General features: G+C 39.6%; 1 protein-coding gene across 11 annotated transcripts in view; it reads right to left on the reverse strand.

The window, feature by feature from the left end:
* BRSK2 (BR serine/threonine kinase 2) overlaps positions 1-13,205 on the reverse strand; it is a 303,999-nt gene extending 290,794 nt beyond the window's left edge. For all 11 annotated transcript variants that reach the window (XM_066553002.1, XM_066552999.1, XM_066553001.1 and 8 more), the window contains exon 1: positions 12,785-13,205. In XM_066553002.1, coding sequence (XP_066409099.1) covers positions 12,785-12,878 — 94 coding nt within the window. In that variant the 5' untranslated portion in view covers positions 12,879-13,205. The remainder of the gene's footprint in view (positions 1-12,784) is intronic.
* Between the last annotated feature and the right edge of the window lie 5,851 nt (positions 13,206-19,056).

Below are 19,056 nucleotides of genomic sequence, written 5' to 3' on the forward strand. Positions count from 1 at the left end.
GCCAGAAGAGAACAGCACTACCCACCAGGGCTAGAATTCCACCTGTGACTGCAAGTTACACATAGCCTTTGATTCAGATCCTTGGCCTTGCCATGTGTTCAATCCCCACCATTTCAATGAGAAGAAAAAGACCTAGAGCACACGAGTTTCTCCCCTCTGATGAACTCTTCAGAAATTTGCAGTAGAGCAGACACTTGAACAGTAAATATGATGTTAATTTTGATATTCTAATCAAGGTTGCTATGAATTCTTGCGAAGCAGTCCTCAGCCCACCTGGTTCCACAGAGCCACAGGCACCAAAGCACTGAGGATAAATAAGAATTGGTGGAGCTAGGGAGGCTTTGCAGCCATAACTCATCTAATTCTGTGGTTATAAGAGAACTGTTGATGACAGCATTGAGGATACAAATCCAGAAACATTGCCTATTTTTGCAGCATTTTGTCTGAGCAGGACAAGGCACCTGGTAATAAAGATGGCAACTGTCCCAGTCATGCTAGTAGTCTGGTTGCTCCTTTTCCTAGCAAAGATGAAGTAACGACAAATATAAGGACATCTTCTCCATCCTGAAACTTAATGCAGACTGGTTGGGTAATTTCAGTACAGGTATGTATGTATGGAATACTAGAGAAGAATTACTACTAGAAGTATTAAAACATGTGCTTGCCTTAATTTGTGTGTTACCTGAGCAGACAGACTTCTGTTTTAATGATGAAATATAGTCATTTGTAAAATGCTGGGCCTGTATTTTCAGTTTGAATTGAATTTGCTTACAGTATCATTCCACTTAGTGCTCTAATTTGCTTGAATATTCACTGCAGAGATGTATTCCTAGGCTGCTCTTAACTAGAACACTGCCAGAGGTCTGCCTCTGCTGCCATCAATGAGAAGCTTGCTCATGAGTCAAACTCCCCTCTCAGATAAACGTGAGGAAGGCCTTGAAGTCACTGAGACTGCACAGATGTAACTGAGAGGGGAATTTGCCTAAGTAATGTCTTCATTGCAATCAGGAAACAACCAGAAGTAAAAGAGATGCAATTTCATAAATATGAGCAATTAAATAAACCACAGACCCAAAGAAAAGCAGCATGGGACAAAACCCAGAAACTCTAGGACAGATTGTTCTTTATTGACGATGATTACTGATTTTAATCAAGCTTTACTGATTTACAGGAGTGGGAAGTTTGGGGGAAAAAGGGTAGATTTAATTAGCTTCAGAGGCTAATGACAAACTTGAAGGCTGGAGCTCGCAAAGTGTAAGGAATCTTAAAAGCTGTGCCACTCATAGCCGTGCCTTTACAAAAAACCAAATGCTTGCGTTTAATGAGGCGATAGGGCCTGCGCCATTGCCAAGTGCTAACATAATACTTGGCTTTGTCTTTGGTGACGATTCTCTACAGACAGGCATTGCAAACACACAAACGGCTCTCAGTCTTCCTCTCAGCTTTCTGCAGGAAAGGACTACTTCAAATACTGCCACTGTACCAAAATGGATACATGGAGGAAATGCAGAGAGAGCTCCCTTCTTCCCACACTCCCCGAGCACTGAGCTCAGCTTTCTGCAAACAGAAATGCCCCAGTTCAAGTCTCCATTGCCCTTGCTTTGCACCGCTCCAGCAGCAGCAAGCAGGCAGCAATCCAGCCTGCCAAGCTGTATGGGGATTCCCCCAGCATTAGGGAATTGTAATGTGCTGTTAGCACCACCATGTCCTTCTAACTTTGGTATAAGAATCTTAGCCAAGGTGAGGGCAATATCTGAAGAGCAGTTGTATTGCAGCAATCTCGATCTGCCACAGCAGCATCTCATGGCCCTCAAAAGCAAGTGAAGATTAGAGAACCTGTGCTGTTTAGGACAGCTTTCTGTTAACCTGACATTTTAAAGGAAATAAAATTTAAAGGGTCAGGCTGTCTGTCTGCAATTCCCCCATAACATCAGAACCCATTATCAAGTCTGAAAGAGCAAGGGAAGTCTCTAAGATTCTACAAATTCAGTGGAGAGTGCTGAATGCCTGTGGAAAAAAACTAAGACTAAAACTATCACTCCCACTACGGAAAGCTCACTTGTGATTTATTCTTAATGTATTTCAAGAGAAAGAAAAAAGATGGACAAGCAGCAGATACAGTCCAAATGAGTCACAAACATTGTCCTCACCTAGTCCAAGAGACAATGGACAGAGAAAGAGCAGGAGCAGCAGGGAACTATAGGGTACAAAACTGGAACTGAATTCCTTCGTTTTACAGTTCACTGAGCAAGTTATGGTTTAGCTGCACAGGATAACAGAGAACATCAGAAGAGTTGAGGCTGGAAGCGATCTCTGGAGATCACCTTTGGTCAAAGCACAGCCAACCAGAGTGGCTGCTCAAGGCTCTGTCTAGTCTGGATTTGAACAGATGCAAGGAAGGAGACTTCCCAACATCACTTGGCAACCAGTGCCAGGTGCAACCCACTCTCACAGTGAAGGAGCTTCTTCCTATATTTAAATGAAACTTCCTATTCACACACAAAGGCCTGACTAGGATTAGTGCCTTAGCATGAATGGGATTACATGCAGATAATGTAACACAAATTATCCTTCCCCTCAGGTCACAAGCTGGGCAAGACACATGAAATGTGGAAGAAAAAAAATACACCTAAGAGAAACTAATTCTCCAAGGACATACAGTGCATCAGTATTCATTTCCCAAAGACAAAGCATCTTGTCTAAGTAGGAGACAACCATAAAAATACCTTGTTTTTTAGTCTACCATGCCCATACAGTTAAGAAAAAAAAATCTGACACTAACATATGCTTATTTAGATATGGGCTATGTCCTTGAGTATTTCTACCAGCTCTTCAAGCAGTAAACATGAACCTACTTAAATAGAGCCTGAACAATTAAGGGTCTCAGCCTTGGAACTGTAACATTCCCAGAAATTTTCTGGGAGAAGATACCTTCCTAGCATCTTAATTAATTTTCTCTAAGAGATTACAGCAGTAGAAAGAACCAAATATCTGTCTAGTAGCCTCTAGATTAGGATGACAATCTTTGGATCAGTTTCCATTTTGAAGAGGCAAGGTAACATCAAACATTAAAACAAAGATAAACAAACAAAACCACAAAAGCAGCCAAAAGAAAAACTGACCAACCAAAAACCCCACAGAAGTGCAGACCAAAAAAAATAGATGATGAGGACTTCAAAAAGAAAACCATAGCCCAAACCTGTACCTGCTGCCAGCAGGTTTTCTCATCATGACAGCCAAGCTACCCATCATTCAGAATCTGAAAATATGGTGAGAGCTTTGTAATAGAATACTGGGAGAGATTAAGGGATTCCAGTATGGTAAAAATCTTAAAACAGTCAAATCCATTCCTTAATCTTGGGGACAGGTCACACTCATTGAAAGGCATTCACACAATCACTAAATGAAACTCACCCAGGGCAAATGGCTGGCATGATAAGTAACCCAATCTTCTGCTGGCAAACAATCAGCAAAAGACATCAGAAAATTTTCAGCATCCCACACATTTAGCACCACAAAGATTTGGGATATGAAGTCTTATTTTCCCACTTAAACTTGTGCTTTAATGCAAATGCAACAAAACATTAGTCTTATCAAAGTCTTACACTAGATGAGTCTTACACTTCATCAGACCGGGGCATTTATTTTTTAATATAATTTTTGAAAATGAAATTGTACATCTCCAGCTCATGTTTAGCTGCAAATATGTTCTTGAAGGTCCCTCTTCTTCATAAATTATATTCCTGTAAGGCAGATGAGCCAACACTATGAACCTGGGCTTTGGTGTGCCTCATCCTGGACCAAAGCAACAAAACAATCACTTTTCCAATTGGAGTATCTGTGTAAAAATCTAGTGTCTGCACTGCTAGCCATGCATAAAATAATTAAATAATATTTAAGATATTATTGAAAGCAAATTAAGAAAAAAATTTCTAAATTAAAAATAATTAAGAAAAAGAATGAAAGAAGATAAAGAGCTAAGCAATTTCATCATCATTCCCTGCTGGATCAGTATGAAGACCTGGCACATTCTCATTTGCAGCTGCTGTTCCACCTTGATAGACTGACACTTAATAGTTCTAAGAGTAGGCTTTAGACAAACAGTAAAAAAATTAACATATTTTTTGTCGAGTCCAGTTTGCTTCTTCCAGAAACCAGCTCCTCCATTCCTGCTGTTGCAGTCAATAGTGCTTTAGATAGGTAAAATACAAGGGGAGTCAGTTTATGGCATTTAAAGCTGAACACACAGAGCAATGACACTGCAAAAACAGAGTGTGTTAATACATAGGTAATGTAGACATTCTTAAAAAATACATACATTACCACACTGATTTGTTTTCTCCCCCATTAAGCATATAGTGCAAAAGAAAGCAAATCAAAATTGCTAAAGCCTCAGGATACAAAGACAGCATGTTGTTTTGTAAGTAGAAGCAGAGAGCCAGAAGAGCACTTACTAAATGGATGCCTGAAAACACTTTTCCTTTTTAGAAAAATTAAAGGTAAGTACTTCACTGGAAATATTATCATGCCTATAATTCCCTCATAGTGTTAGAACATTGAAATGAGAAAGAAAAATAGATAGTACTTGCATCCCACCCTAAGCCACCTGACCATGATTTCTCTCCTCAATATCCCCCTGCACCCTGCATTAACCCATTTGCTGTCAGCTAATTCACAGATCACAGTGCAAAGTTTTCACCAGCAATAATCTCCTTTTGTCAGCGGCTGGCAAGTTATCTACTTTCTTCCAAACTCCTTAATTATAAAAATCACTGATTATCAATGGATGTATTATTAGATAAAAAACTGAAAAGCAGCCCTGTTTCTCTGGTGAACTACACAAAGAACAGTCCCTTCCAGTCTAACTTTACTCCATCCCAAATTAAAAACGTTTTATGTGAAAAAAACAAAAATTTAAAAAGTATTCCCCAAAGAAGGTACAACAAAAGTCTAAAAGCCAGAAACTGCTTAGCCCAGCCATGGGGTGCAGAACAGCACGCTTGGCTATTAGAACTCCATGAAAGAGTTATTTAGGGCAGCTTTAGGGCTACTTTATATCAGCTGGCCTGATATGTCTCTGTGGCCTTCAGGAAATAATAAAAACATTTCCTCAAAACCAAGAACACTAACAATTCAAGGAAAGTGTCCTACACTACCACCTCCAGCAGTGAGCATCCATCAGCCACCTGCACCAGCCTGAAGGTTACTCTGCCCTCTGGGAAGGCAACAGTACCACTTGCAAAAGGATGTACCTGGGTTTGCCTAAACACACACCACCATTTACCACCTTGGTCCATACTGCTTTCTGTCCTTAGCCTCATGACACACTTGCATTTAATAGCCTTTAAAAAGTTTATCCCAAGGTCATTGCAAAAGAAAGAGTGCAATCCTGTTTATACAGGACAACTGCACCCTCATAGGCATCTCTGCCACAAATGACATATCCAAGAACAAAATGCTTGCAGCTACATCAGTAGCCAGTAATGCACTTCTATGAAAGGAACCAAAACAAATTCTGCTGTTCTACCTAAACTCCACTCAAACCCAACTTTCAAAAGCTATGAAGCAATGGAAAAAAGTCTTCTGGGTAATTTTTTTAGTGTGGTTTTTAACATATTTTTATTAGTAATGTTTCTAGTCTGTAAATATAATTAATTCATAAAAAATTTATATTCCCATTCAAAATTAAATGTAGAATAAGTAAAATGAAACTGGATGAACAATATTAATATGCTCTAAAAGTAGTCATTTTATATCAAGTTTAATCTGGTCACACTTCTGTGCCTTTTTAAAAGACTTTCTAGAAAACTCACATCTACCAAGCATGGATGTTCATAGGAATAGTGTCCAAACTGTCCAGAAAAACTGAATTCTTGGTTTGAACTTGCAAACATCTGCATTGGAAGTGCTTGCACAATGATCTAAGCAGAATGAAATTCTCTTATGCAATCTACACAACAGACTACATTCAAGAGTACAATTCAAATCTTTGAATACTGCACAAGTGCAAAGAATCCATAAGTGAGGTAAAGACAGTTGGGGAAAGGAGATAAAAATAGCTGTTTGCCAGAAAATCTGAAACAAATAAGGATTTAAAGGAAATCACTCTGCATTTACAGACACTGCAGATGAAGATGGTTCAAGTTCATTAAGAACACTATTTACAACAAATTATTCATGTTATTCTACAGATCATTATGGCTGTTTTGTAGAAAAACATAATGTTTATGCATGAACTGGAAATGGAACAATCTCCTCATATTCCATAAGCAGAGTGAACAGCATTATTGACTAGGATTGCTAAACATCTTGGGCTTGTTTAAAAAAAACCAGAAAATTTCTTTGGGATATTTCTTAATAGGATCATCCACAACAAACAAAAAAAAAAAAAAATCCACCCTCATCCATTTATCCCAGACTTGATGATCCTTCTACTGAATTCAGCTCAACTTCAAATATGACTGACTTCACAAGGGCAAATTACAGTATCTTAGCATTAGAAGAGGACCACTACTTGAGCATTCATCTATGTCTCTACCTTTACTGCACCTCCATGGAAATCTACATCCAGGCTTCCACCTTGTCTTATTGAGACTGCTCTCATATGTGCATAGTACAGACCTCATGCAATGTCTTTTACTTCAGAAGGTATTACTTCCAAACTTCTCATCTCCTTTCCATTTTTTCAGCAAGCTGGAATTTTTCCACCACATGCATTTGTTCTATATGAAGCACCTGCTAATTTTTAGGTGTGTATCGCATTTATTATTGCCCTTGCAATTATGGTTTAACTCTCTAAAGCACACAATATTAAAGACTTCCCAAAATGTACGTATGGAGTAAACTTATGGTATACTGAAAAACATTGCAATGCTGGAGAGTCCAAAGCATTCACTGGCTGCTCCACTCAGTTTACAAAAGGAATTGAAAGAACCTACCTAAGACACTACTCTTGGTTCTTCTCAGAATCACAGATTTTCTAGAGATCAAAAGAATTCCTCTCAGGAGATAAATTTTAACAAGAATATTTTTTCCTTTCTTCAACCGCTCTCCTCACCCTAATGCAGTCCTCCTTGCTGTGGCAGAACAAAATGATATTAGAACAATAACAAAAAGTAGAAAAGTGCTTGAACAGTGCAAGAACCCTATTTGTGAAACCAGTGCTTCCACAGTTCCTGGTGGCATCTGGAATGTAAGTATGTAGTCATAGAGTTGTACTCATTTGACAGTATCAGAATTTTAACAACTCTTGGGTGAGAAAGATTACTGTGCTTTACAAAGAAAAACAATAATCCAGAGCCTGCTGCCATTTCCACAAGTTCATAATAATTGTGCTGCTGATAATGAAGTAACGGCATGCCCCTACAAAGTTTTCAGAAGGACAGAAGTCAAAATTCATTTTCACTGCATTTAGCAAACAGGAATTTGCTAATTCAAACAATAAACAAAACAAAACAACTAAAAAGAGTGGAACTCATAAACAGGATAGCTGAACTTTCTAGTTCAGACAAGTAGCAGGGTAATACTAGTTTATTTCAGTCAGTAAAGCAGGCAAAGCAGTACTTTTGAAAAGTGAAAGGTATATAAAGTTAAGAAAGACCAAATCTCATGAAAATTCGTAACCATTACCTGATAATCCATTACATGTGAGTCACTATGACATAACCTTCCTTGGGAAAATTTAATTATTAAGACCTCTACTACCTCCAGTACTGCTTGCAGTATTTATTTCTGTGCTTACAAATTCAACATTTAAGTCTTCACAGACTATAATGAGGAAGAGTATGGGTTCATACTGCTTTGAAAGAAACTTTCATAAGGAAAGCAAAGTATATGTATGAAAATATTATTAGGATATATACGGGTTTGTTGTTTGCTTGTTTGTTTAAAAAGGCCACAAGGAAAACTGCAATGATTTACACCTCTTACAATGATATATCCATCTAGACAGCTAAATGGAAGAAAGCTGTACTCCTTAGATTATCTCTAGATCCAATACGCTGCGTTAGAAAAAAAATTGTGGCAGTATGAATGAAGAGGACGTACTTTGTTTAGCCTACTTACCTAAGAAAACCAGGCTTCTGAGACCACATTGACTACCCAACATTCCTTGAACAGAGCTGAAGTTTTCAACCAAATTTGACAGAGACAAATAAAAAAATTAACAAATTTCAATTTCTGCCAGTGTCATGGAAACAGATGTGTAAGGCTGTAAGGAAATGACCTGTTTAAGCTCTCACTGAATAAAAAGCTATTAAATTCTCTAAGACCCAAATTTAATTATTTCTGTTCTTACATAACCCAACAGCACAGTGCTGAACACCTCGCTCATGGCTCATATATAATGAGCATGTTATACACCAAAATAGCTGTAAGCTATATGGGATGCAATGCAGGAAAGGGAACCCCTACACTTTTTGTGAAGGTCAAAGTGCTGTGAGTTTCAAACACAACTCTCTGTACCAGGCTTAAAATAGAATAAAAGGAATATAAGAAAATGAATAAGCAACATTAAACTTCCCATGAAGTTTATCTCAATGTGAATAGAGTAACTCCCACTTAGAACTAATGCCTTATTGCTTGTAGACAAATCAGCGTTTTAAAAATTTCCACTAGGCACTAAATTGGTGCTACAGCAAACAATGATACCAAAGCCTATACAGTGACTGTCAAATGAAAACACAAGAAAACCTTCCAAAATGCTAAAGACCTTCACAAGAAATACTTCAATTCCTCATCTTTGCACCCATTAATAAATATTCACTGCAGTCAGTTTGAATTAGTGTTAAGAGTTTCAAAGGTGAAACAGGTGTTAATGAGGCCAAAAGAAATACAAGAACAGAGGTAACTGTGGAATTAAAAAAAAAATAGACCAAGGAATACCCAGGAAGCTGTTTTCATGTAAAATTAGTGGCAAATGAAGAAAACCTGTACCTAAAGCTATAACACTGGTTCATGATCAGGTGTGCCTGGGGCTTCTCAAGGCGCACTGTTTCCATGTGTGTTACTGTAACAGGACACACATCCTTTGCTCACTACTGTTAATTACAATGAAAGCCTCCTATAATTAACAATGTAAAAGAATGTACCAATGGAACTGAGATAAAACAACCTTTCCCCACACATCCATATATATACATAGCAGTGATTTTTTTACTCTGGCAATTCTGCAAAATTATTTTTTTAGTACAACAATCAAGATTCTGATGCCTCTCATAGTCTTGCAAGATCATTTACATAGAGATTCCATGAGCTATTCCGGCAGATGACGTCAGGAAGAGGTGCTCTAAATTCAACCTATTACAAAAGCAAACCATCTTGCTACAGTACTCAAATGGGATGTTAAATTCATATGTTGCATTATTAAAAAGAATTTTTGTCCCTCTCTCATTCCCACTAGGGGCAAAGACCTAAGCCCAACCATTTTTCAGCACTGTCCCCCTCCCCAGTTCTGTGCCTGAGAGGCTCTAATCCTCTCTTTGTGGCATCAGCCACCCTCGGCAAGCGTGATGCACCAGCCCAGAAGGCTGCTCAGGACAAGTTTTGCATATCTGATCAATCAACACTTTCAGTTGCTACCCACCAATTTGAACAGAAGGCTTTTCCCTGTCAGTTTTGCCCACCCACAGCCAGATATCACCAGGTCCCACTTCACCCCAGATATCACAACCGGACCTCTCTGCAGGGACCAGTAGGTTGCTGGCTGCTGGTAAATACATTTTTTCAGCTTTTAATGTGGCAATCAGCATGAACTTCACAGAGAGAAAGCCAAAGGAAGTTTTACCTACCATTAAGTTCTCCCTCCATGGAATCCTAAGTCTGCTCTGAACTATGAATGAACCCTCACTCCTCCTCAAAACCCCTTCTTCTGATGCCAGTTATTGGAACAGTCAGCAAGCAGGTAAGAGTGATTAATACGTTTGTATAATGCCCATGTATCTGGGAGCAAAGCTTGACCTGCCTATCTAAAATAACTTTATGGAGTCAGTAATTTTTTATTCCAAATAAAAGTGATGGATATGAAGATCACTGCAAAATGGACAGGACTTTGCAACAAAACTTACACTTCTTTCTATTAATCATTTCATTTTGTCAGATTTTTCTTCTCACTCTTCCTCATCCCCTTGGAAAAAAAAATTCCAAAACATTACCTCCTAATCTTCCAAGCTTCAAAGTCAAGCTCTAAATGAATTATTACAATCACAACTTCCTTCATCTGTAAGCCACTGCAACCCAAATGCCAAGATACCCAACGTACTATGGTGAATCAGGCCCTCTTACTGCACTGCTCGTCCTCTCCCTGAAATGCTGCAGGTTGCCAGCTTACCCACCAAAACAAGCAGGATGAGGATGAGCTACATGGCACACACTGGTTATGCCATTCTGCATGCTCCCAAATGTGATTAGCACAGAAAATGCGAGAAGACCAGAAGGGATCTTTCCATATTTAGCCATGTATGTTTAATACTGAGTTAGATTTCACCTCAGTGCGTTATTCCATTAATCAAGGGCGGGTATAAAAGGAGAGACACAGACTGACATCAGCTACTTTCAAGATCTCTCTTCCTCCTTCCCCCACCTCCAGCTTCTATGACACCATGTATTGTGCATTTCATGTGCATTCATGTGTGCAAACAGCAGAGACTTATCTATAAAGATCAGTTATATGGTAAAACTGCAAAAGGAAACTTTCACCCTTGTCCAGCTGGTTGAATAACTGCAGAGGCCAACAGCAGCAAGCCTCTAAATACATCCTGTTCTTCTCTCTCCACCCCCACGTCGCTAATCACTTAGGAGGAAGATAGGAAGATTAGCAGAGAGGAAAAAAACATAACCAAAGCTGCAGATAACCCTTTAGGACCACAACGTCAGGCTATAAGAACACGGAGCAAAAGGTTAATGCAGCTGTATTTTCAGGAATCTCAGGCACAATTGCATTTAAAGGGAAGGGAGGGGTGCTGAGAAGGTGAGAGAGACAGAAAAAAGGAAATGGTGATGAAGACAAAAATGAATTTGTCATCTATAGCTGGCTCTTTGATCACCTGGAGTATTCAGGAAAGGATTATCAGCAGAAATAGGGCAGTTTTATTAACATTATACCGTAATTTTTCTTGTAGGATATTTTCATTACCATCATCGGAACAGATTTTACTAAGAACACAGCTGCAGGAGACCCACTGAGCTATGCAAAGGATAAAGGTGGTAACCAAAACAGTGACAGAGAACTACATAGAGCAGCTGATATACTGAAGAGATTTGGAAAAAAAAAAAAAGAAATATAAATAAAAGTCACTTCCACTAGAAGACAATGTCATCTTCATCCATGTCTCTGAACGGTTGCTATGGGGTTGTGAAGAGGAGGGGAAGGATGGGGGGGAGGTTATAATCAATCATCTCAGAAGAGCATTGCTTCTTACAGAGAAAGATCTGGATTTTGACTGTGTCCCTAAGAAAATTGCGGACTGCAGAGCTGCTGCCACGCAGGGCAGTGAGGAAGCAGGCAGAGCAGAGGCAGCAGCTGGGGATGGAAACGCCTATTAAATCCTTTAGACAACAGATGGGCAAAGCTCGGCTGGGTTATAAAAAAAAAATACACCACAATGCATCATGTTTTATTGTCCCACCATAATGAACAACACTTAACACCCACATGCCCAAAGAAGCCCCCCTATGGCTGATCTTACCCCTTCTCTAAATTATAACCTCAAGTCTCAATCCACTTTTGGGGGGATCCCAACCCAATGAATTTGCCAGATGCCATTGCTTATTGCACCTGTTACTAAAAATAAAATATTTTAAGAAGGAAGACATTTGGGCTTCTTTTTAAGGGTTTTTCTTCCAATTAATACTCCCCTGCCCTTGAAGTGAATATGCTATCCAAGCAAGCAACAGTAAGTCCAGATCTTGAACGCATTTAGGGGATCTAATTATGTCATGTAGGGCAGAAGCACCTGCTCTCTGCTAATTCCCTCCACTCGCTTTCCTCTTTTTAATATTTCTTACCATTGTTCCATTCAGGAAAATCTGCTGGGGGCAAGTTTCATAAACAAGCCTTAAGAAAAATAATTAAATAACCTCCCTTCCCCCCTTCCCAACCCCTCCTACAAAAACACAGCATAACCAGAATGAATTCTGCTACCGATCCTCTATTTTTCTTTTATTTCAGACCCTACCCACAAAAACCACCAGCCCATCCATCCATATTTGCTAAATACCCACAGCAGTCAGTGCCAGAGACATACTGTACATATTTCCACCACCCCCCCCAACTGCACCTTAAGGACTACACCCTTTTCAATCATGATGTCATGAAATACTGCTGGTGACTCCCCCACTACCACCACCACCACCTCCTCGGTACTACAGGCTGTGAACCTTTAATTTCAATATAATTTGATTAAAAAGAAAAATGCTTCTAAGTAGGGCAGTGAAGAAACGGATGTGAAAATCCACTAGCAGCAGATCATCTATTTTTTCCTCTGCATGCACTCTGGCTGTCATCAGAACAACACCCATTAGCAGGAGTAACGAACATAAAGCATCCTGGGCTTTTTTTTTTCTTTTTCTTTTCTTTTTATAAAAAAGGGATAAAAGAAAAAAATGAAGAAAAGAAGGAATTACAATGAAAACTAAAAATAAATAAAGGCCAAAATCCCCTATGAATATTATCTTCACTGAAACAGCAAACGGGAAAAGCTGAACCCTCGAACACCCCATCCCCAACACCTCGCCGGCTGCTACAGCACCTTCCCTCTAGCACCGGTGCTGCTGCAAAAGAACCAACCTGTCTGTCCTTTTCCTAGGGTTTTCTCCAAACGATAGGGTCCAACATATTGTGCATGTTGAGCTCCGCTGCCTTCTTTCCCTGTTGATGTCATTTCTACCTGGATCTGTAATTCTGCAATGTGTATGTGCTGATGAGCTGGAATTTCTCTCTCTGCAGCTCTTTAAATTCCCACTTTGCAGCTGTGCAAGCAAAGCACTCTTTTTTCTTTGCTTTAGTCCCCTTGGTTGCAGATTTTCGTCTTCCTCCTCTTTCTTTCCTCTCTCTCTCTCACGTGCTTGTTTTCTCGCTGGGTCTGCTCGGGACGCTGAAAGACGAAGGAGTTGTTTCAGTGTTCAAGGAGGGGGATCTACGATCCAAGCCCGAGGAGCATGATGCTGGTGATCCGAGCTCCGCACGCCTTGTTCTCTCTAGGAGCTGTTCAAGGGAGAGCCAGAGCCGGAGCAGCGGAAGAGCCGGGGCCGCAGCTGTGAATGGCACTGAGAGCAGCCAATCCCCTCGCCTCCCACCTTCTTCTCCCCTCCTCCTTCACTACCTTTTCTTTTCCATCAGCAGCAGTTGCTGCCTCTGCCTGCTACAGAGCATCATGACCAATGGCAGCAGCAGCAAACACCTAAGTTCATCAGCCTATTGATAAGGCACAATTAAATATAATTTAATGTGTATATTAATTTAAGAGCCAAACATACACTTCTTTCTTTTTTTTTCTTTTAACCTCTGAATTCTACTCCACTATGCAGCTGCAGATTATTAAAGAAAAGGCAAGATTGTGGTAGGAAATAGGAAAGGGGGAAAAAGCTACTTCTGAAAATGAACCTGGGAAATATTTTGATTCTATTTGATTCTGGCGGACCTCTGTCTCCTGGGGGTTTTACCCTTTAAAGAAAACCTTGGAGAAAGAGGGGGGTTGTGGGGAGAAGAGAAAAAAACCAGGCACAATTCTGTAAGCACTGAACTCAGTGACAGACCTGCTTTTGAATTAGATGGGAACAAAAAACTTCATGTCCTTAGATGAACAGATCAAAACCTGAATGGCCACTCTCTTAATTAAAATTGCAACTGAAAATCCAGGGATTAGATGGTAATAGGAGCAGATTGCCTGATCCACAGGCGCTGTACTAGCAGTGTAAGAAAACTTTCACTGTTTTTGTCCAAGTATGGCTGTGTTTAACCTTCAGACATTAGGGAGCTGTACAAAAGAAGGCATTTTGCAGATACTTCAAGTTCAGCAGAAGCCTATGTTCTTTCTGGATTCAGGACTATACAACAGTTTCAGCCAGTCTCCAGGGATATCAAGCTGAAACTGTTCCCACACACAGGTTCCATTTTTACCTTCTCTTCCCTGCTTCAGACAGAAAACTGGTCAAGATATTGCTATTCAAATTCCAGCTGAGACACAGAGCAAGAATTCTTGAGTCAGGGAAAGTAGCCTTGACAAGCCTGTAAAGAGAGGGCAAAACTTTTACAAGCATTATCATTATCTCATTGAAAGAAGAATAGTTGCTCATTGAAAGAAGACTACTTCAGGTTTGTTTGTTTGGGTTTTGGTGAAGAGGGAAATTTACCCTTTTTAAAATATCTATATCCAGAAACAACAGATACTCTTGTAAATTGGAATAAAACTACCTGTACCACAGACAACATGACTATCCACCAGGTTGCAGAGGAGTTAGTAAGATGGGAGGAGGAGGGAGGAAATTGGGCTTAAACAATTCTAAGATTTCTTCAGGAAACAAAACCCTAACACTTGCTTTGGAAAAAAAACCAACCCTGCTTTGCCCTTGACTGTTCACCTTTACTCACTTCGAGACTGTGTCAGTGCAGCAACCTGTAAGCAAAATCCCAAACACCATCCCCATTCCTCCGCTTCCCCCTCCACAGGCACCCTGTGTGACCACCCACCAAGACTCCTTCCCTGCCAAGCACTGCTTCTGTGTCTTTCCAGTGGCAACCTCTATCCCCTCCAACCCTCCAGGTGTTTACTTGGCCCTTACTACTCTACTCTACTCAACTCCAAATTGCCATTTCTCCAAGCTCCCCAGACCTCCCCTTGTTCTCCCACATCCCTCAGAAAATCTCCTTTCCCTATGGCTTACGAGCCATGATGGGACCGTTCCAGGTGAGGCACCATGGTGGGAGAAGCACTCTCCCTGATGGGCTCTTGCCTACAGAAATCAAATGCTGGGGCTAATTGAAATGTGTCATGGTTTCTGATGTTTTACTCCTCTCTAAATATCTACCCTCCCACACTACCAAAAAGTCCCAACAGACAGTAAGTGACAATGCTGAACTGTGGCAATGTGTACATAGCTTGCAGAAAAAGGAAAATATTGTTTATTTGTATAAATTAGGTACCCACCATATTAATAATGCAGGGGGTGAGTATCAGCATAGATCAAAATCTTTTCTAATTCCAAGATTTGTATCTTAAAAGGTATTTAATATGAGATGACGATGTCTGTATGTAGATGAACCATATATGGGTCATGTTATTAATAGAAAGATGAGAAATCAGACAATGTTGACACTCCAAGTCCAAACTTGCATATTTCATATTTGTTTCTATTGGGCATTCAGGAAAGTGGGTTAAGAGACATGGATGTTGCAAATATTCACCTTCTGCCACAAAATATGTGTCAGTTTCGTGGCTGGAATAAGGTCAGAAACTTAGTGAAGTTCATATGATCCTGACTGGAGGATAAACCAACACAAACAAACACGAAACAAGTGTGCAAAATCCCCCCACCTTCTCCCTCCTCCCCCCTCCCAAAAAAAACTCCTTTTGGTCTTGTTTAGTTATGTTATGATGTTATTTTGATTCTGTTGCAATGTCCTTCTGTATAGCCTATTGCAACAATTTCAACCTTTTGTCCTAAACTCTTTTTGAAAAAATGCTTGGATATTTCTTGATTACTGTATAGTCAAATGTTTTGGGGTTTTTTCTTTTTTTTTTTTTTTAATTTTATGTATTTGTTCATATGGAGCCAAATCCCATTTATCTGTACCCCTTTGATCTGAAACTCTGTCCTTTGAATCTAGGTTATGTCCCCCTGGTGTGAATTACTTATACAATAGCTCCCTCAATTATTTGAAGCCCTGTTTATCCAAATGTTTTGATGTTCCAAAAGTATTTTGAATAAACAGGACTCTGCTGTCATTGGATATATCGGATATCTTTGGGGATGCATATGGGATGATTTCCCCTGACCTTATTCTGTATAAACTTGTGCCTAAATGAACAAGAAGTGTAAACTTAGGCATATAGTTGGCATATTGGCATAATCTTAGGTTCTTGTACTCTTTCCTCCATTATTTTTCTTTTGTTATTCTCATTTAAGGACTAAATTTCTCTTCAGAAGGACTCAACACTGTTCCCAGCAAAAATTTTGCTGGAGTATGGAGTTAACAAAAAAGAAATTATTTAGAATTTTGCTGTTTTATCATACTTCTGGAAAAAAAAAACAGTTCAGAGGATTGGCGCTTTTTTATTTTTGCATTTTTTATCCACTCCCATTGACACTAGCTTGTGTCTAATGAAAGTCTTTATTATCATTTGTTTTCTTAGATGCTTGTCATTGCCTTTCCTCTTATTCCCATAAAAATCCTAAGAGTCAGGATGGATCATGAGATGGTGAAAAAAGCTACAGGAAATCCAAGTCCATAAGGAAGTTTTGTTTTAATGTTTTTCACTCATTCAGTTGAATATATAATTGAAGTTAGTACTCAAAAAAAGGAAGTGTAATGCTTCCAAGAAAAGTCACCAATAAAGTTGTGCAATTAGCATGTAATAATAAATCAATAGTCTCCTTGTAGTGAGAAAAATTTAAGCTAGGACTTTGTCTCCAATTAGAATAACTTAGTAGCTAATAGTTATGATAAGGACATAATAAAGAGGACAAAAATATTCAGCATTTTCAATGTCAGTATCCATTATCACATCCTGAATTGTGTATTCCATCCACACACATATGGACACATGGCACAACTTTGATAAGTGTAGAGGGATTTAGGTATTTTGAGAATTAACCTCATTGTATAGATATCTCATAAGAAACTCACCCAGTTGTTTGAGGGACATTTAGTCATCAAGAAATGATGCAAGAAATGAAAGGATTGGATTTCAGTAAGTGGCTGGTGTTCCAAATTCTTAGAACACACTCAGAGTTCAGACTTTTCTTACTGTAGCAAGTGTTGAGGAACTTAATTAGTTAACATCAGTTGCTGGAGGGCAGTGCTTCCACACAGACTCCCACTGTGGCAGCTCCTAAAAACTGGTCTGTATTGCTCAGCAAAGCTCTACCATGACAGTAGTTAGGCAGACTCTGGAGATTTTGCTGTTGTTGCCATTAGTACTATTGTTAATAATAATTTAGCTGGTATTATTCAGATTCTTGGTGTTCTACATACTCTAGTACATCATTTTTAATACTTACCAGAAAAAATGAACTGTTAGATTATCTACATATCATCATTGTTTCAAGCTGAATTAATGTAAAGGCTTGTAAAATGTTTAATAACAAAATAGATAACTGCTTCCACAGTATCATTTCCTCTGGACCATGGACTCTCTTTATTCCTTTGGAAATATTACTGTCATTTTCTCAAGCCTGCTGCTGTCATTACCTGTACCTCACAGAATTTTTAAAACTATTAAGAAACAAAAAGCTATTTCCAGCTTAATATAGCAATATGAAAACCTCTGTATGAAGTTTTTTTTTTTTTTTCTTACACAGAGCTTTGTGTTTCCTAATAATATGAATATGCAGGCACATTCACTTAGTTCACTAAGTAGAGTTGTGACTGGGTCTTGACAGAAATCAAACTTCAAAGCAATCAGACACTTTAGCATGAGGATGGGTCTGTGGTAACTGACCTGTCTTTGAGGTACAAGAGACCAAAAGAATGTCTGTCTTCAGTTGTCAGAGCAAGTCTCCACCTCCCCTAATACTGTATCTCCAGTGGTGCCTGTAAGTACAAACAGAAGGAAGAAAAAGTCCAAGGCAAATGTATGTGATTCTTGCCTGCAGTACTCTCTCAGGATCCCATTGTTTTCAGCTCAGGGACTTTCTGAGCCAGATGTTGTTTCTGTGTGTGCCTCAACAGATTTTTTTTTTTCCCCCTGAGCTTGTTTTGTCTTCCCTTAAAATCTTGACACCATGACAGATGGCCAGATATCTTTCAGATTATGTGCATGCTTCTCAGAAGAGAGTGAATCCTTCAGACAAGTAACATCCATTGATCAATGCTCAAGAACCCCAAAAAGGAAAGAAAGAAAATTATGTGTGAGGCACAATTCTTGAAATCTTGGAGCTGTATGGAGCAATTCCAGCTGCTCAGGAAGCCCAGAAACAGTAGAGCTGAGAGTTCAGAGCAGTTGGTGTTTAAGATGTAGAAAACAGGTATGAGAAAACAGAAACATGATTTCTGCCTGTGTTTCTTCCGGTGTTAGAACAATTCCATCCATTCAGTTTTTGCCACAAAATGCATGCGCACTCTGATCAGTGACTGATGATCTTTATGATTATATCATACAGAAGTGACTGTAAAGTACATATTAGCAGCTGTCATGGATGTTTTATGGGCACTTTAACAGCATGCACTGAAGTTGTATGATGTCAAAAACACTGAACAAAGCCAATTCTGTACATTTTACCACAGGTGTTTTAGTGAAATATTCAGTCAACATCCTAGAAAATACCCATATTTCTCTGCTGTGCTTTCAAATAGGTTAAAAAGTATTGATCAGGATGAACAAGGAAAAATACTAATTGTCTAGACCACAGACAATTGGTCCTATAGCTGGCAGCCAGGTCCCAAATCTCACAGTTGCTGGCACCTGCTCACACAAGCCAGTGAGTCTGACCACCCCCACTCCCCACTGCCTCCCTTTGTGCTCTTGTTGGTAGAGATTCAGGGGTACTCTCACACCTGGGGCTGGCCCCTAGAGACCCCCTCACCCCACGTGCTCCCTGACCACTTCCCTACTCACCATCTGGTTTGGCTTGATCTGTGCAAGGGATCACACCCACTCACACACCCACACTTGATCAGTCAGTGCACCACAGACACACAGGCTCCTCCAGCCTCTGGCCTGCCTCCAGCTCCTGGGTTCACACGCCCATGCACATGTGTGCACAGGCACCCCTCACCCAGCAAAGAATTAGAAAATAGTTTAATGAGAACACAGGTCAGTCTGCACTGATCAGGCACAGAGCATAACCAGACAGGTATTTTGACTAGCCAAGTGTGGTAACTCACCTTATTATTTGCTT

Source organism: Molothrus aeneus, chromosome 6 (assembly GCF_037042795.1).
Source record: "Molothrus aeneus isolate 106 chromosome 6, BPBGC_Maene_1.0, whole genome shotgun sequence".
Taxonomy (NCBI): domain Eukaryota; kingdom Metazoa; phylum Chordata; class Aves; order Passeriformes; family Icteridae; genus Molothrus; species Molothrus aeneus.